The sequence below is a fragment of the Toxorhynchites rutilus genome, chromosome 3 (genome assembly GCF_029784135.1).
Source record: "Toxorhynchites rutilus septentrionalis strain SRP chromosome 3, ASM2978413v1, whole genome shotgun sequence".
NCBI classification, from domain to species: Eukaryota; Metazoa; Arthropoda; class Insecta; order Diptera; family Culicidae; genus Toxorhynchites; species Toxorhynchites rutilus.
The window spans coordinates 43,752,293-43,777,063 of NC_073746.1; the positions used below are offsets into that span (position 1 = coordinate 43,752,293).

General features: G+C 37.4%; 2 protein-coding genes across 4 annotated transcripts in view; one reads left to right on the forward strand and one right to left on the reverse strand.

Annotated features, from left to right (window-relative positions):
• Positions 1-1,904: 1,904 nt before the first annotated feature.
• On the reverse strand, positions 1,905-3,964 carry LOC129776944 (CKLF-like MARVEL transmembrane domain-containing protein 4). Of its 3 annotated transcripts, XM_055782904.1 has the most exons (4): positions 3,788-3,964; positions 3,628-3,728; positions 2,733-3,157; positions 1,905-2,611 (listed from the first exon to the last, which is right to left on the reverse strand). In XM_055782904.1, exons 3-4 carry the CDS (start codon positions 3,117-3,119, stop codon positions 2,459-2,461), a joined length of 540 nt encoding a protein of 179 aa, XP_055638879.1. In that variant the 5' UTR covers positions 3,120-3,157; positions 3,628-3,728; positions 3,788-3,964; the 3' UTR covers positions 1,905-2,458. The 3 variants fall into 3 exon arrangements, with proteins under 3 accessions (XP_055638879.1, XP_055638878.1, XP_055638880.1); XM_055782903.1 differs by having other exon boundaries at positions 3,628-3,964; XM_055782905.1 differs by lacking the exons at positions 3,628-3,728; positions 3,788-3,964 and adding an exon at positions 3,385-3,605.
• Positions 3,965-15,228: 11,264 nt separating this feature from the next.
• The window catches only part of LOC129774839 (calmodulin-lysine N-methyltransferase), a 64,425-nt gene continuing 54,882 nt past the window's right edge, over positions 15,229-24,771 (forward strand). Inside the window, exon 1 of the mRNA XM_055778852.1 lies at positions 15,229-15,799. The gene's annotated coding sequence lies outside the window, so the exon portion shown is untranslated. The remainder of the gene's footprint in view (positions 15,800-24,771) is intronic.

Below are 24,771 nucleotides of genomic sequence, written 5' to 3' on the forward strand. Positions count from 1 at the left end.
TATCAGCCCCCCGCAAGTACTACTGACACTAATCACATTTAACTTATTCCCAGCACGATACCTCCACTTCCACTGGTGGTTCTGATGGCTGCCATAGAAATGAAGCATATATTTCTGCATAATTCAAGAACTAATCAAGCAAACGGAACCAAATTTGGCATGTGAAGGTTTGAGGGAGCAATAAATGTTTTTATGATTGTTTTACACTCCTTTCCCCCTCAAAGGGGGGGGGGGGTGTGAGGTTTCTGAACAACTCGAGAACGAATCAAACAAATGGAATCAAACTTAGCATATAGAGGTTTTAGGGATCGACAAACGTGTCTATGGTACTTCGACACTTCTTCCCTCTCTCTAAAGGGGGGGCTCCCATACAAATGAAACATAAATTTCTGCATAACTCGAGAACTGATCAAGCAAATTTAGCCATATGAGGCATGTGGTGGTTTTAGGAGGCACGGAACGTTTCTATGGTGGTTCGACACACCTACCCCCTCTCTAAGCGCATGGAGGCTGCCATACAAATGAAACACAAACTTCTGCATCACTCGAGAGTTAATCAAGCAAATGGAGCCAAATTTGGAATGTGAGGGTTTTTGGGTACGAGAAATGTTTCTATGATGGTATGACACCCCTTCCTCCTCTGGAAAGGAGAGGGGGTCCCATTAAAATAATGCACATATTTCAACCAAACATGACATTCGAAAATTTGAAACTTTGAAGGAAAATGGGAAAATTCGAAAAATTCAATTCGCATGTGTTGTACAATTACATATTCACAAGCGTTGTTAGTCCATTTGATGTTTGCGGTAAGTGAAATTGATCTTCGTTCGAAAGTAGAAATGCGGAATGTGTTGATAAAAGCAAAACTCGAGAATGGAATTGTCCCATTTAGGGCTGTCTTCATTCTATCATATTTCCTGTATCAAACAATTATTCCATGTAACGGAGAAACATTTTATTTGCAGGTGGCAGTGTTGGAAAAAATCATCTTCGCTAAGATCAAATGCATAGATTTTCGGGCTAGGTTGCATCAAAAACTTATATATTCCAAACGAAAATTAAAATGACAGATCCAGGCAACCATTGAATATGAGCAAATGAACTTTTGTACTTCAATATGTTTTGATGCTTATTTTTTCTACCCAGTGTCATTTTCATCTTGATTATCGGAAACGTCAGAAGTGAATTTCATTTCAGCCAAATGAATATCAACTGTTGTTAACTTCTAACCTGAGGCTGCTGTGTGCGGTTGGGTTTTGCAGCAGCTGGATGCCGTATTCGGAAATACCTTATGAAATTCCCGATGTCGCAAATGACTTGACGGTAGCTAAAACCACTCGTTGTATCCATTCTGCATATGCCTTTGCTACCGTCTCGCCAAAAAAAATTTATTTTGAACTTAAATTCACTGCCAGAACGAATATCGCTTCGGATGTGATGAATATCAATTTGTTGCTTTTGATATCCAAAGTATAAATAACAGCGAAGTTATGAACCCCACTCAATGTCGCATTCATTCATTATAGCAAATTTGTTCATGCAACAGCGATATGAACAAAATGAACGCGTTTGTTATTGTCATCAATATAATGAGGGCAGTGTGTTTCAAGCTGAAAAAAAGTAATTTACACTGGAACAAAATCATATTCGTTACTCGTGAATATTTGTTGATATTCTAAGACACTGGCAGGTGGATGAAAAATTTTGCACGAGTATTATGTCTGAAAATAATCTGATATTATAATGACGAGTTTTGATAAAAGTACTGAAATTTTATAGTAAAATATAATTTTAAACGGTAGATTAGAAGATCAATCAATGAACAGTTCTGCGATTGGACCCATGTACGTGCGCTTAGTAAGAAAACATGGATGTGATAACGAAAAATAAATTCTGGGCGGGACGAAGTTTACCGGGTCCGATAAAGACACTTTCATTTGAACGGTGTAAATAATTTATTAGGTTTAATGTTCAACATTCCAAGAATACATCAGCTGAACCACAGTGACAATACATTAGTTCCAAATAATATCCTCTGTTCTATAAAATACATTTTTTGTCTACAGCATCACGATATCTTGTGTTACTTTTGAAAGATTCAGTAGTAGCTATGATTCAATATGTTATTGGTGCTAGGACTGTGCTGCTCATATGCCACATTAAGGCCACATTTAAGGCGTATAACATTGAAAATGTTATAAGTTAATTTAAAAAAAGAAGATTCCACTGTACAAAACAACGATTCACAATGAAAGCTGTGAACGAAATGAACTATAGTCTCCTATCAGCTATGTTTTTGAAACAAACATACCTGATTCGTTCGGATTTTACCGTTAAATATGAAACATGTTACATTCATCGTTGCAAAGCGGAGACAATAGTCACTTAACCCTAACAATGACGCGTGCAGTGAGAGTGGAAGGTGGTTTCAGTTAAAATGTTCATTCGCCTAATCTGATTAATAAGTAGTGACGGTGGAGATCTGCTGCTGCTGCTGCTGCTGTTGTGATTCGATGGAACGAGATCCCTGAGCGATTTCACCTGCCCTGACAGCCTTGTATTTAAGGAATGCGTCGTATCCATACGCGATCATGGCACAGTAACCGAAGAACTGTTGGAAACAAACACACACTGATTACTAGAATTCATTCCAGTTGAATTAAAGTTTAGGCGAGCAAGACTCGCATGTTTACGAAACAAACACAGACAGTTCGGTGTTCGGAGTTACTCACCGCGGCCGCTTGGAACGCCTCTACGTTGGTCGCGGCGGCTAGGGATGAGGCCAGCATGTAAAGAAAGACCCAAGCCGCACAGAAATACATTTCTATTTTTAACCACGGGATCTTGTGAAACTTTTCGCACACATGAAATATGTAAAACACCAGCATGATGCCCGTAAACCAGAAACCCAGCATCGCCACTGTATTGAAGAAGGATCCCCGCGAATGGTAGCTGAAGTACGATACCTCGATGCAGATGAATCCGATCAGGTTCAGAACAATGCAGACGATCTTGATGATCCCGGGAATGGTTTTCACGTATTCCGGATCGTACCGAATATATGGCTGGGTTACTGTGGTTGTTTGGGTGACGGTTGCTGTTTGCGTATAATCGGTCATCGTGAACGCTTTATCGCAATTTTGGAGGGAGTACGTTTCTGCCAAATATGTAAGTAAAAGTATGTTGAAAATGGATAGCGAAAGGGCTAACAGGGTGTATAAGCTAATCAACATTTAGTTATCGCCCGCTTATGTATGCACGGTTACGAATTTTGAATGAGCGAAAGCGAAAAATCAATAAAGCACGCATACATTATTGTCGTTTTCGCTGACCAAGAAGTTTTTTAGCTACGATGTTGAGATCATAGAAGAATACGTTTCGTACATTGTGTCAACATGATAAATTCCTTCTCCATACACTCAAACAGCGCGCAATAATAGTGATGAGTCAAAATCTTCTAAGTTTCACACATCTGTTGCGCCTCATTTCAAGGCAACCAATCCAAACACCTATGATGACACTGAACCAATAACCAGCAATGGTTCCAATGAGCACAAATTAATGGTATAGGAGTGGTACACTGTCTGGAAGGTGTCACAACTGTGGAAAGTAAACCAATGCACTTACCAGACTAGATTGAATGACTCAAATGTAGAACACTTGTTATGTAGGTACACACGCGCGTCAGGATACGCAAACGATGGTACCTCGCTGTTCTGTTATCAAAGCTAAAAATTGGACCAATTACGCACAGCAATACTTATTGGCTTCTGACTAGTTAACTGACCGCAATGTGGGGAAGGAGAACCAAATGATCGATAGGTCGGTGGACAGCACCAGGCAGCAACAATTGGAGCAGTGTTTTTAGCAACCACACGAGCAGCTGTGAGTGATGTTTTTGGAGGCGTATTCCACTGCTGAGGTAATCACATCACATCACTACTCCTGGTTTGTTTGATGTGAATGTAGTGCATAACGTAAACGTCAAAGTCACAAATTGCCGATCTTTTTTGAGGAAAATGAGTGACTTTGCGTGTATGGGTGCGTGTAGTAATGCTCGATGAACAGAAACGTCAACCCGATGAGCTGTTAAAAATCGATGATGGAGACAGGGATGCCAGAGGATTGTTTCAATTGTTTCATCATTTCCATAAAATGGTTATGTCGAATATTTTTCCGTATCATCGAACTTCTTCACTGAAATATGTATTCTGCATGAAAGTCACATAAACATTGAGCGATCAAGCTTCCATTGGTAATGGAGGATCTTTGTTTTCAACATCTAAGTTACGTCATATTTGAGCATAAACTGAACTCTGTGTTCTAAATCCAGGTCTATGTGAGAGTAAATTTGACATAGCGAACTGCTGATACACTTGTATATGTGGGATGTTGATAATATGATGAAATCAGGGGATAGTAACTTCAAGCAAAAAAGTGGGACCGATTCGAGATTGCTTTTATGTAAACAGTGAACTTTTTTTACACTCTAAAAATCGAACCGACTTGCACTGACAACTGAATGATATTGTCAATTTGTGCGAGATGCCTCAAAACAGCTGGGAATAAATATTGTTTATATACAGTAAGTTACATGTAATGCGACGTTTAGATTATTGAACAGACCTGTAACAGGGGATAGTAACTTCAAGCAAAAAAGTGGGACCGATTCGAGATTGCTTTTATGTAAACAGTGAACTTTTTTTACACTCTAAAAATCGAACCGACTTGCACTGACAACTGAATGATATTGTCAATTTGTGCGAGATGCCTCAAAACAGCTGGGAATAAATATTGTTTATATACAGTAAGTTACATTTATTGCGACGTTTAGATTATTGAACAGACTTGTAATGTGACACGTTTAATTTGACATTTTTGTAAACATCGAGTTCGGGGACCAAATTATGGCGCCACATTAAAGTTGCCACCAGACGTCGACACTGTACCACTCACAACGCCAATGTTAAATTACAGGCCTCCAAAGCGACACTGTGTGGTGCCTCGGCATGTCGTATTAAATTTAAATCACTGTATTATGTTGTTATTTACAGCCGTATGGCACCCGCCATGTTTTTGGTGCCAACATCTCAAACGTCAGAAGTATTTGTTTTCTTCAAAACAACGATCCGCGTTGACGGCAGTGAGCTTCGTTTACTAGTTAAGGGAAGCGTCAAAGAATGGCTTATTTTCAGTCGGAATGAACGTTTTCAAAATTAAAATTATGAATGAAAATTAGCTTTTCCATATCAAATTAGTATTTTGTTTAAATAAAAAACATTTTTGTTTGCAGGTGGGGAAAAAGTCTCATACGAAAATTGTTTATGAAGACAATGTTATATTATAAAGAAAAAAAATCAGCAACAATGTTGGAATTGTATGACCATATGGTTGAATGAAAGTCAGAAATACGTGTTTCTAATAATTAAATAACATAATGTGAAAATTTTCATTCAAATTTTAAAATTTGAAAACCGGCTCCGTGTCTTCTAATCTGGTAGAGATTACACTTATGATTTTGGGACCCAAATTATGGCTCTAACTTGAAGTCGCCACCAGACGTCGACGTCATCGCGAATTACCAATTTACCACCAACTGACATATCGTGATGTCGATGATGAACTTTTGCAGCAGAGGGATAGTGAGATAGGCGGTGACGGTAGGTAGAGTGAGATAGCTATAATCCTGTCATACACCTGGTTATTTATGTCATAATGTATAATGTCATAAGCAATGAACACACATTTATTTTCCACTTGCAACAGTATTCACGATGATTGGATACGACTCCTACATGCATCTAGTACGACTATCGTCGTCGTGGCATATAATACGAAAGAGTTGCACTTGGATACTTCATACCTGATTGTTTATTATGCTTTAGTGGAAATATCGCAAAATTTATATAGAAATGGTTAAATAAAGTTCAGTACTACATGTTTCAAGTAATCAAATAACATGAAGTAAAAAATTTCATTCATATTTTAACAATTTAAAACTGCCTTCGGGCCTGCCCAGCAAACATTGAATAGTAAAAAAAAATTCGAGGGGTTGTATCAGAGACACGATCGCTTAGAACGTAGGACTACGCAATCTTTTTTCTTTTGAAATTTGATGGTTTATCATTTCAAATATTATTTGCGAATACGTCGAAATAACTCTTTAGTAAAAAGTTCCGGGGACCCTGAAAATGTTTAATGGCTTGCGTAGTTTTGTAGACTCATTTCGAGAAGCAACGATCATTTTTTGCCTTTGCGAGAACAATACGCTATGGTCATATGTCGCAATTCGTTTCTATATATCAATGCACGCATTGCACTGAATATTAACGAATGGCATCTTCCGTGCATCGCCATCGAAGACGAATGATCTCTCTGAGTTTCAAGTGTGTATAATTCAAAAGAAGAAGAAGAAGAAGTGCATCGCCATTCAACAAGCATCAAATACGCGTCTAACAGATGCATACAGTTGCAGTGTTAAAAATGAAACATCGCAAGAATGACCGTTTATGAAAATCGTTTCTCGACTCTCGGTCGATACCGTCAACAAAGTTTCTAAGTTCTATGTTTTGCGCAATGAAAACAAGCTACACACAAAAAAACCAAACACTGATGTTTAGAAGCGACCTAAAATTATTTGTACTCTTCTCTTTTTTCGCCTGCTTCGCCATACTTCGGATGGTTGTGTTAATTGCAATGCCAGATGCACTTCAAGTGAAATATTCACTAGCGTTCACAGCTCGAAGGGATACATTTAACCCAAAACGAGCAGAATAAGCGACCTTTGTTGTTTCGGGCACAGGAATATTCTGAGAATTTTCCTCAGAGGCGATGCAATACTTATACGCTAGCGACAGCTTACATACTATGCAAGGGTGGAGTTTACTTCGCATTTTTTTCTTTTCGCTATCCCCCTTCGTTGTTTCTGTTCTAGCGGCTGCATAAGCTACCCGTTATTGACAGCTCTGTTCAGGAAAGCACAAAAATGGACAGAACAAATGTATGGAAATTGGGAATTCTTCCATTTTTCATCAATTTAAACCATATACAGACTATGGGATTGTAATGTATAGCATATCAAACAAAAAAATCTTAGAAAAATTTCCAATCGAATACAAAACGTTTAAATCCGTTCATAGCAAAAAAAGTGACCTGTTTTCTGATTTGGCACCCTTAATGTAAGACGTAGTCCTACGTCAAAAATCTAAAATTGGAGGCGATATACATACATCTAAGACACATTACTTGTATGATGTGTATAACTGGCATATGCATATGAAATTGGAGGTCATATACATGTATATGGGGTATATGATGTAATATAAACGATAATTATACGATTTATCATTTTCTAGGATGTATGTATATCGCCTCCACGTTTGCATGTATGGGCTGGCTAGGCGCATCATATACATGCAATTCATATTAATCATACTTGTATGTTTGTGAATATAATCCTCAAAATAAAATAATTACACTAAACCTTCATTTCAAACAACTTATGCAGTTACCAAATCACGCAATAAACATCAAGAATTGCTGGGAACCTCTTATCAATATTAGTTCAAATTTAAAAATGTGCTTAACTCCAGTTTTGTTGACAACTTTTATGCATTCAATTAAATCGTACGATAAATCATATATAAACATAAACATTCCCACCTTTCATCCTTCATTAAACACCTCGTAGTAGAAATCTGTCAGTATGCATACACTCTCCTACGAAACATAGTGGAAAAAAATATATTCGTCGATGTAAACAAGCAGTGAAAAAGGAGACACTTTTCGACGAGTGATTTGTATGAAATTCCACTGCCGTGATGAAATCCCATCCATTTTGCGACGTTATCTGACGTTAATGACACATTGATACAGCTGCGTTATGTATGCTCAGCCCCGGAGATAAGTTTTTTAAGGATCACTTGGTCCTACCGATCGAAAGATTGTGATGTTACAAATGAAATTTCCGTTAATAAGCACGTGTTATTACGACATTCGTGTTTTCTCAGAGGGGCTTTGAATCCGGGACTTGATTACATATTCTGCACCACAGCCAAGAGGAACCCCCTATCAATACGCTTTATGGAATAGAACATTCAAAATATTGTTTTCTTTGTTCTAATTTTCATTTCAATGTATGAACTAGTATCTTGCAGTCAAAGTGTAGTAAAAAAGTATGCCTGAATCCATTGGTTGTTTCTTCATTTGAATGCTTTCGACACATTTTTTTTAAATAGTACCTCGATAAGCTTCAAATAAGACAACATTCAAGTGCACCCGTGGCCGAGTGGTTAGCGTCTCCAATGACATGCCGGGTGTTCGGGTTCGATTCCTGTTCTGGCCGGGGGATTTTTCGTCAAAGAAATTTCCTTCGACTTGCACTGTGGTCACGCGTATTCTAGAGCTTGCCCCTCGGAATACATTCAAGGCGTGTTATTTGGCTTAAGAAATCTCAACTATGTATTAATAAATGACGCTAGTTAATGCATACGTTGAGACGGCAAAAGTTCCACGGGGAACGTTAACGCCATTCAAGAAGAAGAAGAAGACGACATTCAATTACACTAAACAATTGCAGAAGTCTTCAGAAAAACTCTTTTCGATAGACACTCGTTTCTCGGAGATTATCTGCAGGCGAATGATTTTATTGTCAAATAAGTTTCTTCAGATGTTATTTCATGCTTAATTGTAAAAATATTCGTCTGATTGTGCAGTTTTACTGTTGTAATGTCCTTTGAAGTCACCGAAGAAATGTTTCTAATTTCAGTTTTTATTTTTGTTTTGGAAACAATCTCCACGTTAAATCCGTTAGAAAAGCAGATATGTATTTGACGTTGATTCTCTCGAATGTTCTCGAAAATCATTTTGAAGAAGTAGTAGTTTGAGCAGTTATCATAGTGGGATTATTACACAAATCATTAAATAGATTTCCATGCGCATTCGAACAAATGGGACGAAAAAGAACGAATTGTTGGTTTTATTAATTTTAACCCACCATTTTATACAATTAACAGAGCGTTTCCTGAAGCCAACGATTTCACATATTTTCAAACTTTTCAAATATATTGGTAGAAAGTGGGATAAGAAATACTACATAAATAGAATTTGGAACAAATTTAAGCGCGATATAAATAACTTTTCAGGCAATGTTAATGAAAGAATAAAAAAATAAAAAACAACCGTTAGTACTAAGATTATAATCAGAATAGCACGATTTCAATGTAGCATGTCCCAAAAGTAAAGCAGTTTGCGTTGCATCGAAAGAAAGATGCACTGCCTGAAACGAAAATTTTCTAGTGTAATTTTGCCTCACGAGCACTCTGGAAGTTAATGCAGAATGGTCGCTGGAATTTGTTATTAACACATATTTTGCTAATAACATATAAAGGTTTTGTATTGCGTTGATAACAACAGTTGAGTTTAGATACTGTAGCTGAATAAAGTACAGTTGAGTATCTTTCGAACTTTTGCCTACTTCATTTTTATATGTGATTTGCGGATACGAAAAAAATCATATTTTTTATTTATATTCATTTGTTCACAAAAAAAAGAACATGTGTTTTTCATGAATTGTTTTTTTTCATCTTTGAAAAAAAAACACCAGATATAAAATAAGACTAATTTAAAATTGAATATAAGCACAATGAAATTATTTTTTTTTTTTGCAATAACAATATATGGAAGAATGTCCACGTGGACAACAGGGAAGGGGTATAGTCAATATCCACGCTTGTCCACGGAGGGGGAGGGAGGAGTCTAAAAGCGTACTTTTTCTGCCCACGTGGTAAGTGGACAGCCCCTAACTTACTTTTGAACAAAGTTTGATAGCTTTTTTAATGTCTATTCTAATTGATATAACTTACCTTGTGGTTTTGAAGTTTATTTCAAAACATGTAAACAAAGAATATACGAGGGCAGTCCGATAAGTACTTAGCCTACAAAAAGAAGCAAAAATTTTGGAAAAGTGACGATTTATTTCTCAACATAGTCTTCTTTTAGCTCGATACACTTGACCCAACGATGATCCAACTACTCTAATCCATCTGAAAAATACGTTTTCTCGAGGCCTGCAAAGTAGACCTACTCATTCGACTCAAATTTCTGCCAGGCGAGTGAAAGTTTCAAGTTTGGAAACAAAAAAAAAGTCGCACGGGGCCAAATCTGGGGCAGCAGTTCGTAGTGCAATTCGACCATTTTTGTCGTCGCGACGGCGGAATTTTTAATTTTTTTTACCATTTTTCTAAAATCCGCGGACACGCCCGCTTCCCCACACGGTCAAAACAAAACTACACGATACACGATAAGTAATCTCTCTTGCGGTGCTGACACTTTCGGGCGATGAGGCAAAGTACTTATCGGACCGCCCTGGTACTGCGCATTTGTGAACTAAATTTTATGAGTTTACAAATTCTCGAGCGCAAATGAACTAATGTTTTCTAGAGTATTCAGACAGCTTGAAGTTCTCCAGAACTTGAAGTAAACGTCACATTGTTGTTGAATTCATTCTATATGCTTGTGGATTTCCTGCTTGGAACAGTTTGAAATAAGCAAGGGCATAACCCCGAGACAAGTCTCCATTGATTACCAAGAACAAAAGTAAACAAGTGACACGAGTGACAAAAGTAAGCATGTGAAGAGAGTGAATGACACTAACACAAAAGCGCTACTTCTTTTGAAGATATTTTCGGCCAATAGTTAGAATTTCATGGAAATAATATCTCTCAAAAACCTACGTACGCTATCGTGCCGAAATTTCTTCACATATTTCATAATGTCTTCAAATGTCTTCACAGTAAGTCAAATGTATTCGAAATCCAAAATTTGGCGAGTGTAGTATTTTTCCAAAGAAGAATAGCTAGTTGACTTTAATTTGATATATCGATTATCTGAATCGGTCTAGTAGCTCAAAAGTTATGATTTTTTTAAATTGCATTTTCGCTGTTCGGAATTTGAGACAAATGTGATCAAACGTATTTTTAGTTTTTCACCATGAATATTATTTGTAAATAAATTTTATTGTAGAGAAATGAAAGGAAAGGCCAAAACCACCAAAAACCACCAAAATTTCGCGAAAAAGTACAAAACGATATTTATAATGAATAATCATTAATAAAAGTTGAATTTATATATTATCCAAAGCACGTTATAACTACGATTCGGGAAACCAATCACATATGCAACAGAATTCAAACAGGCCCACAAGGCAGGGTTATCAATAATTTTATTTTTATGTAACTCACTTATTTTTTAATAAATTATATTTCAATATTTTTAATATTTTTAACGAATGAATTATACATAAGATACGCGTACAAATATATTTTGGGATAGATTATTACAGAATCACCTCCTCCTTCTTCATTGGCACTAACGTTCCCAGAGGAACTTTGCCGTCTTATCGTGGTATTTTTTCCCCCTTTTTGTTTATTTATTCAGGCTCATAAGCATTTTAGTTTTAACAGAGCCGGGTTTTAATCGTGTACATAATATATGTTTAGATTTCTATTAATTGCAAATTACACAGTAGTTAGTAGCCATTTAGGGGCTGCCCACATACAACACAAAAAGCCAAAAGGACACAAAAAGCACGATTTCAGACTCCCTCTCCCCCTCCGTGGACAAGCGTGGACATTGACCAGACCCCTCCCCCTGTTGTCCACGTGGACATTCTTGGATATTTTTTTAATGAAAAATTTACAAAGTAATTACCTCGATTACATCCTTCAAGTTTGTTTCATGTTAGATTTTGTTTCTTTATAAATGAAAGCAAAGAAGTTAGGGACTTGACTTTTTCAACCACACGAATGAGAAATGGGGAGTTCAAGGAAGTATTCCTGAATCATTCGTTGTCGTTTTTGCATCGAAACCACCGTGATAATTGGTTATTCCAACAGAATAAGGCATCATTTTATAAAAGTCGGAAGCCCATTACATGGTTTATTACTGGGGCTCTAGATTCTGGACTATCACGCTTATTTACCAGCTCAAACCCCAATCGATAACTTATGTAGAGTGATCGTACGAAGAATAGATGTAGCTAACAGGCAATATGGGAGTTTAATGGAGCTTAAACGAACAGTGTCCTCTGTGTGGAACGAGATTTACATTTCCATATGCCGTAGCTTGGCCGAATGCGTTGTTTGAATCGATTGAGAACTAAGGACAGCCTACGAATTATAAACTTGTTGTAATTTGTGTGAAATTTGCTGTTAATTTTGTAAATGAATGATAGATTTCTATCTAGTTCTATAGTTATAAAACTTGGTGTTTTCGTTTTTCGAATGTTTGTCTCGTGAACAAAACAATTAAGGTAAAATTGTCAATCATATAAACGAAAATAGTTATGAGCGAGTATTATGCGATATATGGTAGTTTATCGAGAAGCTCTTGATCTACCTAATAAACCTTGACAAACTGTTGTATGATTCGTTTTCTGATACCAAATTGTTAGATTATTTTCTTCCGTAGCAATTTCATTTTAAGCATTTTTAAAAACCACGAATTGTACCATTGTATTGTTTAATACGCAGAACAAAAATGATCGGAAAGTTTGAAAATTCTTGATAAGGAGAAACAGATTTCATTGATTTTAAAAATATAGATGTGATTTTATTTTATTGAATTTTTATTTCTCGTGTCCATGTGGACATTTCGTAACCCCTACCTCCCGTAAAGTTGTCCACGTGGTATGTGAACAGCCCCTTAGGCGTACGATTTTTTTTTCTGTTCCATTACATTATGGTAAATTACACAGTAGTAGCCATTTAGGCGTAAGGGTATTTTTTTTGTTCATCCATTGTTCAGTTCAGCAGACCAGACAGCGGAGATAGTTGATATTGATCATTGTTGAGTTATATATAGCTCAACAGCCCGATGTTTCTTGAAGAGCAGAGCAGTCGTATGGATGAATCGACCTTTATTCGACCGTGGATCGATCTCCATAACTGATGATTGTTGCGTGGATGTAGTTATTCTATAACAATACAAAGATGGACAATTAAGGGCCCTGAGGTTTGAACTCACGATCGATAGCTTAGTAATCGAACGCGCAACCAATGTGGCTGCGAAGACCCCTCCATCGTAGTGTTACTTGCGTCATTGTTATTTGAACGTAGTTGATATACAGTGATTCAAACTCGAAGTAGTTCCAGTCGAATGAACTGCAAAGTTTAAAGCCTCTTGAAAACAAAGAAGTGAAGTGAAGTTAAGTAGTTCCCCACCTGCTGATCTCTTTTCGCTTCTTTGAAAGTCGAAAACAAGCCGAATCACGTAATTTCAGAAAATCACGAAAAAAAAATCGAGTCAAAAAAAGAATCCAATGTAGCCTTTCCAGTATGCAATCGTGTGAGGCAATCACAACGATATACTTATTGCTCAAGGGTTGTGAACGACCCGAAAAATACTTCGAACAGTGGCGAGATTCGAACTACACACACCCCCGCCCCCCCAAATCTTTGGTTCGGAAAACCGACGCGCTTACCATCTGCGATATTGCCAGATTTTATCAGCTATTGGCAGCGCTATTGCCAGATGTTACAATCATGCTTAAAATAGTCCTTACAGTCACCAGGGGAAGGGAAGGAATGTTAGTATAATATTCGCCGCCCGAAGGCCAGAAGGGTCGCATCTATAGCGTGGTTCTCTAGCGTTTATCATAGAAGGGATCGTTGTTAGTGGGAATGGTCAAGAAAAATCAGGATTCACTGCGGTAAGTGATGTGATTATGTATATGCGAACAATTGACCTATCGATAAAACTAAAATCCGAAAATCTCAAGTGTTACAACACGCGGCAAAGATTATATTTAGGTTTATAATATTCTTTCTCAGTACATCTGTAAAATTGATACATTTTATATAATATATTATATTAATATGTTCTAGTATTCATCGCACGTACTATTCCTCGAAATTCAATCGCGCTGGCGGAGACTCAAGAGTGGGCAACCTGAGAAGGTAACCGAGAAAACTCCTCCGAGGACAACCGATTCGGTGATATTTTCCGTTATTCATCGCACCTACTCTGAGCCTGATCACGAACATCACCTCACGGTGAAAACGAGATGAAGCAAACTCTCAGGTCTTTCTCACTATGTCACGAGAATAAAGATAAAAGCGTTTCACTTATTTTACCGCTGTCAAAGTCGCACATTCCCGGCAATCACCGGTACTATACCAGCGACAAGGCGTCCACATCCCCGGGGTGAAGTACAAAAATAAGCATTAGTTTGAGAAAAAAGTTATGCTGTATATCTTCGACAACGGGATTTCAAAGCTCTGGTTTAACAAGCCGAGCGGACTTGCCATCAACCAGAAGGTGTACCAGGAGGAGTGCCTGGAGAAGATTCTGGTGGCGTCCTTAGAGGAGCACCATTCTTATGGGAAGTACGTCTTCTGGCCGGACAAGGCGTCTTCTCATTACGTCAAGAAGACGTTGATGTACCTTAAAGAAGACAGATACCGTACGTACCCAAGGGACGGAATCCGACCAACTTGCCCCAGTGTCGTCCGATCGGGGATTTTATCGGTTCCCTCAGTACTCTGGGGTACAAGAATAATCGGCGGGCCACGGACGCCAAACAGCTGACCACGCGGATCTGGAATTGCACCCGAAAGATGGATGTCAGTGCCGTATAGCGCTCTTGTGAGTGTATCTCCACCAAGTTGTGCCGTACGGTTGAGCACGGCCCCTTTGCCAACATTCACTGACTTTTTTGTGAAGAACAATCGTTATGTTTTTAATAAAAAAAACTAAATTGCGAAGTGGGAAATGCAGTGTTATCATAGACGGAGCGAAAACATTTTTTTATAAGGAGCTATTCTATTTTTTTGCATGAGCGTTTAATTTGAAAGACCCTGTAGAAAATGTTTCGCTTTAGAAAAGTAAGCAAATCATTATCGCGTTCAATTCATGGATCAATCTCAATTTATCGCGTACGACAATTTGTTAGGATTATCCGAGAAACATCTTGTTATTAATCTCACTTCGTGAGAATATTACTGTTTGTCTTTTACCAGTCTGTTTATTTTGCACAAAATTTCGCTGGTAAAGCGTGATGCGATTAGGATTGAGCGCAATTCGTGAACACTCTCCCTCTCGTGTGAATTAATCTATTCATGAAGACGGCCACTTAGTCGCGGTTCTGGGGCTTCTAGTTTGACATCAGCGACAGTGTTAATTTATAGTTGAAGCAGGTCGCACATTCACATCCGTGGTTCATTGGTTTGTTTGCCACCCATCGGGATAAACAGGAGCGCGCGCGTTGGGTCGGATTCATAGTTTTCGTGATAGTGAAAATTTTCCCGCCCAACTATGTTCAAACATATGCTCTCTAAAAAGAGATGTTCCACGTGTGTGCATTTAATTGTTGTTTTAACGTAGACCAAGCTGCTACATCGTTGGTGCTCTAGCGGCTGGTGGAGGTGTAATTTATGCTTTTTCATCATCTTTCTCCAACCAGATGAAAGAGGGAAATGGTGATTCTCGGTGTTTTATTTAGTGCTTGCGATGAAACATGCTCTAATATTTATTCACTTGAATGAGAGCAAGTGAACTGCAGTGATATTGAAGTTGAGCCAGGTTCAGGTTGGCTAAGAGAGCCAGAAGGCAGTTGCGAATCACAGCAGGGTGATTGTGAGCAGTGTGGTGTATTGATGCCAAAATAGACACGGCGCGATCTGTTTATTTTCACGTTTATTTTCATTCGTAATAACTACATGTGTTCGAGCCAGGATCCACAGTGCGGTGGCTGTGAATGATGTCCGAGGGAGAGGCAGAATATTCCCCGAATAAATAATTGGTACGGAGCTGCTATTACCGAAAGGGCAAGTTGAAAATTAGATGAAGTCGAAAATTCAAGTTCGAATACAATGTTGTTCTATAGCGAATAGATGATTTAGAAATCAGGACAAACTTTAATGCGAGTGTTTAAACTGTGATTGCATGTACTTTCAGGGAAAAATACAAAACAATATTCATTTCGAGGAAATTGTCTAACATTTTCTTTTTTATCAGTAGGAGAACGTCTCTTTTGGTTACCTGATTACTTTTTCAATTTCCGCCCCATAATTTTCCCAAATTTCTCTATTGCCAGGAATTGTAGACAGTTTGACAAATTCGGTTCTTTTAGGATGAACCGTGAATTCCAATATGTTTGTACCATTGTAGCATGATCTTGCTGCAATGGCAGCTAGTTTCTACATCTCCAATCGTACTAACATTCCCAGAGGTACTTTGCCGTCCCAACGAAATACTACCTGCATATTTTTTTAATTGTACTCAGTCGAGATATGACAAACGACTTGTATTGATTATATTCAGAGTGATAAGTTCGAAAATACGCGTGTATCAGTGCAGATAGCAGCGCGAGTTTTGAATTCCCGCAGTTACGTATAATCGATTTTCGATTTTTTTGAGCGTCATGTTGGTACTCATGTTTTTCAGTAATGCTGAAAAGTTCTGGCATTTTAAATGTTCAGTTTTTGAAAGCAGCTTTGTTTGCAAAAAAAAAATCGATCAAATTTTGTGTGAAAAAAGTAGAAGGGTCTGTGCATAGAGATCAGGGTTCGGCATAGTCATATTCAACTGAGGATAGCCCCTTCGTATTCAATTGGAAATGAATACTTCCCTCAAAATTAATTTGTTTTTTCATTTCAACGCACGCATTGCACAAGCGTCAAACAGAGACGCACACGGTACCACACAGATGCATCGATAAAAAAGAAACACTGCGGGAATGACCGTTTCTCGAATTCTCGGTCAAAACCGTTAACAAAGTTGGAAGATTGTTCCATTGGAACGGATCTGATACACACGAGAGCAAATACAATTCATAATGGAATTAATTCTGAGGGCAATGTAATGGGGACGAAGTACTCATCTAACGAGGATAAGGAACCGAGGCGGTCCCGAGCCACCAAGTTGACGCAATCCGAGTCGGCCACCGACCCGCCGTCGGAAGAGACGGCCTTTCGCAAGCAATCCTGTGTTCCACCGATTGCCCGATTAGTTTGAAACATAGAAGACGATCCTTTAGTTAGGTTAGACCGAACGTTAGCGAGCATAAATTTCCTAGGACTTCTATCAAAACTCGTCATTATAATATCAAATTATTTTCAGACACAGTTTCAATCACTTGCGAAAAACATGTTTTTCGGTTACATAGAATACATGTTTGATCCAGAAAATATAATAAAAAGAAGACATACCAAATCGGACAATTCCTCCCTCGAGTTTTACGCTAACCATCACATTTGACGATCCGTTTTCAGTTATTTAGTTATAGAATATAGGAGTGCGTTTTTCCACCTGAAAATATGGCTTCATTTGCTTGATTAGTTCTCGGGTTATGCAGAAATTTGTGTTTCATTTATATGGCAGTCCCCTTCCCCTTTCCTTCCTTCCTTAGAGTGTCGAACCACCATTTCTTGTCCCCTAAAACCACCACATGTCAAATTTGGTTCCATTTACTTGATTAGTTCTCGAGTTATGAAGAAGTTTGCATTTAATTTGCATGGCAGCCTCCCACCCCTTAGAGAAGGGGTAGGTATGTCGAAACACCATAGAAATATTTCTTACCACTGAAACATCCACATGCCAAATTTGGTTCCGTTTGCTTGATGAGTTCTCGCTGTCCCCTCTCTTAGAGAGGGGAGAGGAGTGTCGAGCATCCGTAGAAAAGTTTATTGCCCCTTGGTTCCTTGGTTCTTGATTCCATTTGCTTGATTAGTTCTCAAGCTTTGCAGAAACCCCATACAAATTTTCACACACCTAAATAAGGAAATAATTGATTATTTTGAAAAAAATTTATGAAAAAAGATTAAGCATTTCAACAATTTATACTATTAATGTTTCTTATGATTGTTTTTAGACACAATTTTCTGGAAGTACACATAATTTGCAATCAAAAAGGTGCACGATAAAACTTTGCTAAATGCTACAGTTTCTGAGATAAAGTGAATTCGAAATAAAGTTTACTGAAAATACTCAACCTTTGATCGTTTTCGATTGTTCTCCGAGTATTTTTTAACCTACAAGTAAATTTTCTTAAAAGAGTAGATAATTTTCGCTTGAAATAATTATGTGATGTAGTTAATTTTTATGGTATAACGGTGTGTAAAATATATGCAGTTTTATTATTTTCTTTGTTTTTCGAGATGAATTTTCTCAGAAAATGATCTGTTGATGTTTGAATTCTTTTGGGTGTTGCAACGCATAACAAATATTATTTATTGCAATGTGGTTTCATATAAAAAACGGTATTATAAGTTTATAAAATAATAAGATCACTTTGTAAATATGTAAAATATATTCGAATCGATTTTTTTTTTCAATATCTGTATATCTCGACATGTCATGCAATTTTAAGACATTTGTCATCAAGAGAAAAAAATGAAAACCCCGATTTCCGGTGATTTTTCGGTTTTCAAAAAACTCAAATTTTAACGTTTGCGACACTAGTAAATGAAGTCCGATTGAGCTAATACTTTGCATTTGGGTATATTATCATGCAAATCAACATTACGCGGCAATTTCCGAATGAAAAATCGAGATAACTATTTTTATTGGCACCCAAAACCATACGTTTTGCCTCGTATTCCGAAAAAAAACTAAAAAAGAAAAAAACCAAGTCCAGGAGTGTCAATTTTTGACAATTTTTTTTTGAGATGACAGTAGATCTCGACGTTTCAGGATTACGTGATTACGTGATTACGTCTCCTATGCAAACGTGGGCAGCATTGTTTGTTGTTATGACAATCAGTAGAAAAATGATAAACACCCCTAATATTTTTGAAGACCTAATTTGTTTATGCACCCAGGTAACACACTCAATGATATGCCCTATGCTGCCAAACACCAACACTATTAGTGTTGGGAAAACGCATTTTTGTTGTTTTTTGGCCCACAAGCAGAGATCCCTAACTTCCTGATTTTGCAGGATTTTCCAGACTTTTCGGCTCACTCCCGGATATCCTGAAGAACACTTGATTTAGCCTGGTTTTACTGGAATGATCCTGATTTTTCCTGATTTTTGAACTTTTCACGTTTTTGGAATAGAAATTAATCGTAATAAACACAGAGGGATCCCTTCCAAAATGTTCCTGGTTGAGAATGAGAACTATCATAATAGCTCACAGAAAATAATTATTCGGTCCGCACTTGTATAATGCTTACTCTCTGTATATTATCTTCGGAATAGATAATCTATTCAGCACTGCGAAATAATTGACACAACAATGAATAAAAAACAGCTAAAAAGAGACATGAACCGTAGGAATAATATTTAAATTAAGAAAACATTGTAACACTAACACTAAGTTACAACATGAAGCTCAATGCCGTCAACGCGAATTGAATAAATGAACATTTAGAATAATGCTCCGAGTTATTTTTTTCTCTCACTCCTTACTTCAAGGATGACCGCTTGTCTGTAAAGATTTCATTCTTGAAGTAAGAAATGAGAAAAAAAAAGATCTCACATCACTATCTTTGGTAGATATTTGTGGTATATAACATAATTATATATGATTCAAGACCCATACGCCATCAGCTAAACTAGCCAAATATTGGACCTTCAGGTTATCACAGGTTCGGGTCCCTACAAAGTTCTCTCAAGGGAAAAAAACTTTGACTCTACGGACAGCATAAAAAACCTTCAACAGTTTTCGACGAAAAATGTGTGAAAGATTGCGAATGATTGTGGTATAAAACTGTATATATAATAAAAAAAATTGAAAACTAAAACAAAAATGTTAGTCTTGTTATCCCAAGAATCAGCACAAACTTCCCGGACAACCCAATATTAATTATCCTGATTTCTCCTGATTTTTATTTTCATTCTTACTCATTTTTTTAAAATTATGTGGCAACTCTGCGCACAAACCTAACCATGCAAATTTCCAATGAAATAATCTGTCCAGTTGAAAGATATTATCGGCAAAAAGAGAGCCTAGGAAATTTTGTTGATTCGAACATATTTTTTCCATTTGGAAAACGTTCGCGTCTATTTATGCGGACATGATTGTCATGACATGATCGTTTCAATGAACGTTTGTTCACATAGCTAGACGTAACCACCAGGTTGCTCTGTTTGTAGCGTTAGTATTCACATTTCCCAAAATGGTCAAAACGTCTCGGTCGGTAGTTTCAATTGGTAGCAGATAAAATTAAAAAGGTTTGGAAGAAATTTAGTGAAATGTCTGGAAAAGATGCGCTGGATTTGTTGCGAGTCTATGACAGTAATTTTTTCTTGAATACTCTGGGATATGATAAGAACAGCAGGTTTATGTTTTTCAATTACACCCAGGTTTTTTTTACGCGGGGGATACGTACCTCGTAAAAAAACAGGAAGTGGGTTATATCTATGGTATAACCGCAAGGGTGACGTAGGACTATCGTTGATTTAGAGATCATTTGTTTGAAATTGAATCTAAATCCATTCTGAATGAATGAATAAATGAATATTTGGGAGACTTCGAAAACGAGAGCGTTACGTTGGAGGCACAAGGTTTTATGCATCCAATATAGGATACGAAAAACCTTGTTCTGAAGAATAATCTTCAGAAGCTAACCTGATAACTGTACTCGATTGACATATCACAAACCCAAATGTATTATATGGATATTTTATGGATAGAAAACATTAAAATAAACTCTTTCACATGAATGTAGTTTTAAATTCCCAGAGGAACTGGCAGATTATTTTCAGTAACGATTAGATATTTCCACATTTTCCTCGATACTGGAAGCCCACCAGTGGTTAATACTAACTCGATAACCACCTGTTAATAGTACTTGATTGAAAAATATTTGGTCACAGTGTTACATGAATAGAAAACATTCAAATAAACTCTTTCACATGAATGTATTTTTAAATTCCCAGAGGAACTGGCTGATTATTTCTCAGCAATGATTAGATCTTTCCGGAACTTTCTCGATGCTGAATGGCACCCAAACGGAAAGAATTCTGCGCGTGTATGTGTCGATCCTTCGCCGTCCACCTCCAGCACGTTAGGCAACGATGTTGTCTTGTCGAAGTCCTCACGAAAAATGAATGTGTCTCACCACCAGAATATCGCTTAAGTATGCTTTTTGTGTGTGATTGAATCGAGAGAAGGTGTGGTTTACGATGGCAATTTGGAAGGCAAACTAGAGGGGAATGAACTCTCTGAGCTCGGAACTTTCGGCGACTGAGCAATAATCAATTGCGGGCGCATACAATATTGGATACGGAAATATCCTACTGATAGGGAAGAATAATCTTCAGAAGCTATCCTGTTAATTGCGATTGATTGAAAAACCACAAAACCAAATGTATTTGGTCACAGTGTTTCATGGATAGAAAACATTCAAATAAACTTTTTCACATGAATGTATTTTTAAATTCCCAGAGGAACTGGCAGATTATTTTCAGTAACGATTAGATATTTCCACATTTTCCTCGATACTGGAAGCCCACCTGTGGTTAATGCTAATTCGATAACCATCTGTTAATAGCACTTGCTTGAAACATATCTGGTCACAGTGTTACATGAATAGAAAACATTCAAATAAACTCTTTCACATGAATGTATTTTTAAATTCCCAGAGGAACTGGCTGATTATTTCCCAGCAACGATTAGATCTTTCCGGAACTTTCTCGATGCTGAATGGCATCCAAACGGAAATAATTCTGTGCGTGTATGTGTCGATCCTTCGCAGTCCACCTCCTCCAGCACGTTAGGCTACGATGTTGTCTTGTCGATGTCCTCACGAAAAATGAATGCGTCTCACCACCAGAATATCGCTTAAGTATGCTTTTTGTGTGTGATTGAATCGAGAGAAGGTGTGGTTTACGATGGCAATTTGGAAGGCAAACTAGAGGGGAATGAACTCTCTGAGCTCGGAACTTTCGGCGACAGAGCAAGAATCGATTGCGGGCGCATACAATATTGGATACGGAAATATCCTACTGATGGGGAAAAATAATCTTCAGAAGCTATCCTGTAAATTGCGATTGATTGAAAAATCACAAAACCAAATGTATTTGGTCACAGTGTTACATGGATAGAAAACATTAAAATAAACTCTTTCACATGAATGTAATTTTAAATTCCCAGAGGAACTGGTAGATTTTTTTCAGTAACGATTAGATATTTCCACATTTTCCTCGATACTGGAAGCCCACTAGTGGTTACTAATTCGATAACCACCTGTTAATAGCACTTGATTGAAATATATTTAGTCACAGTGTTACATGGATAGAAAACATTAAAATAAACTCTTTCACATGAATGTAATTTTAAATTCCCAGAGGAACTGGCAGATTATTTTCCGGATCTTTCTCGATGCTGAATGGTATCCAAACGGAAAGAATTCCGTGCGTGTATGTGTGTGTGTAGCGGCTGCTTCGAGATCTTCCCGGGGAACCGTTTGTGGCATCACTCTCCTCCTGATGGATTCATGTCTAGCCTAAGGTGTACAAACAGGCTCTTGGTGACACCGTTCATCAGCGCTTTCATGATAAACGAAGAGCTTCACCACAACAGCGACAACATGCTCCAATCGCTGTTCAATTCGAACTGAGTGGATTTCCGAGCGGCGCTCGCTTATATACCGATTGGTGATTTTAATAGCCTGTTTTGAAAGCAATTTTAAGACTATTGAAACAAGTTTTTGGATCAAAAAGTAACAAGTATAGAACGCGTAGACATTTTATCTTTCGAATGAAGTGTTTATCATACCATTTCGTTCAGTTGTTTAGGAGCTATTAACGCTCAAAATCTCGGTCTCCGGCGTAACGCTTTCGTTTTCGAAACTTTGATTTTACACCCCGGTATAGAAATGAAAGACGTAGTCCTACGTCAAAACCTTGTCACCAAATGATAGATATCAAATGGGATTATCTTGACGTACAACTGAAGTAAAAAGTTGAGTGTTGCTCGCTTCCGAAAACCCGTAGTTTTTTCCTGCAATTTCGTTGGTAACTGGTAGCTATAGTTCGGTTTTTCTCACGAATGAGGTCATCTGCTATTGCTAGAAAATTCCCAAGTAATTTGTACACTCTTCTGCCGATGCACGTGCAGTACCACTGTTGGACCGTCCAGAGCTAAGTAGACAGGAAAAGACATTCACGAATAGCTGCCCGTAAAAACCCCGTGCCGTTGTACCGCCCGGTGAGCTCCTCATTACCCAACACCTAAAATCCACGTAAGAATCGTGATAAGGTGCGGCACTAAGCGCTAAACTCCGTTACAAGCACTTATTACCGTAATTTGCTCTGAGGGTACATGAGAGAAAATTTGAGCTGAGGGGGCGTAAAAAAACCGCGTTAATTGGAAAATCCGCGTAAAAAAACTTCGTGAAAAAAACCGCGCAAATAAAACCGCGTAAATAAAACCTGGGTGTAATTGAATTTGTAGAGGCAATCTGCAATGTTGGTAATTTTAGCAACATGATTCACCGATATCACGATCAATTGCATAAGGATGGTGGAGTGATGGAGAAACGTGGAAGATATGAACAGCAGAGGACACTACGGGATTCCGTCAAACAGAACTGAGAACCAATATTATTTTAATTTTACTACTGATCTGATTGTTTTATTATCTGCTTGAAGAAATTTAGGTATTTATAACATTAAAAAACACAATTGCTTCTCTTCGTTCATCGCAGTGCAGTGTACAGAAAATAGTAGGGTTGTCCGATTTGGGGTGTTTTTACGCAACTATCGCAAATCGATTTTTCTTCATGAAAATCACATATAATCGATACGAGTTTGAGTTTGTTGAAAAGCCCCAAGTCTCTAGTTGCTAATACTACCATAAGGTGTTGAAATTGTTCAAATTTTTATGTTTTTTAACGATTTTCCTCAAAGAGGAATTATGATCATGGTTTGATCACCTCTGATCATGGTTTGTCCAAAAAATGATCATGGTTTGTCCGGCTTTAGAAATCACCATTTTTGAATGAAAACATTCGAATTCTCAAGTAGATGTTGCATTTACTATTGTTTGAGTTTACTGTCATCATATTGATCTATTCATAATTTAGGCTTTCTTCAGAATATTTGCATTTTAAAAGTGTTCACCTGAACACACTCAATATAGAGAAACTTTATTTCTGCTATGCCCGAAGGACACAATAAACAAACTGCAGCGCGCTAAGCGGTTGCCATAGAAATCATGGGACAAAACAACATTATTGAATTGGCCAACTCATGATCAAAATTGAGTTCATCAAAATGCGTTAAATTAATGGTTTAGATATGTAAATCTGATACAACTGGTGTGCAAGAATGACGTTTACAATATTTGTAAGTGTTATAATCCAGAAAAGGTCTGAATACGTGCGAAATAATCATCTGGTGATCGATTGAAAGTTGGTTCGAATGAGGGGCGCATTGACACCAATAGATAGTGTATTGTATAATCCTTTAAAACATGATATTCCGTAAAAATATATTATAAAACTACTGTAAATCATGAAAAAGACAATTTTATTTATATATTTTAACATTCGAATACCTGATTTGACAAAGGTGTGCTGAATTAGAGCATTCAAAAAAGTGGACAAACCATGATCATATTTTCGACTGGACAAACCAAAATCATTTACCTTAATTATATGAGCAGCGTTTCAATGATTTCTTATATTCATCTATTAGGAAACACTAAGTAATAAGACACTATAATGAAAGGCATGTTTGGACTCTACAAATAATGTGATTCAAATTTAGATTTAGCTGGTAGCACATAATACTTATAATTATTGATTTTCGAACGATGTATGAAA

Excerpts from the sequence above, each read along its gene's own strand:
- LOC129776944 (XM_055782904.1), bottom strand. The coding sequence starts at position 3,119 with ATGACCGATTATACGCAAACAGCAACCGTCACCCAAACAACCACAGTA. Across the intron at positions 2,612-2,732 it reads AGGCGTTCCAAGCGGCCGCG|TTCTTCGGTTACTGTGCCAT; the intron begins GTGAGTAACTCC and ends TGTTTCCAACAG.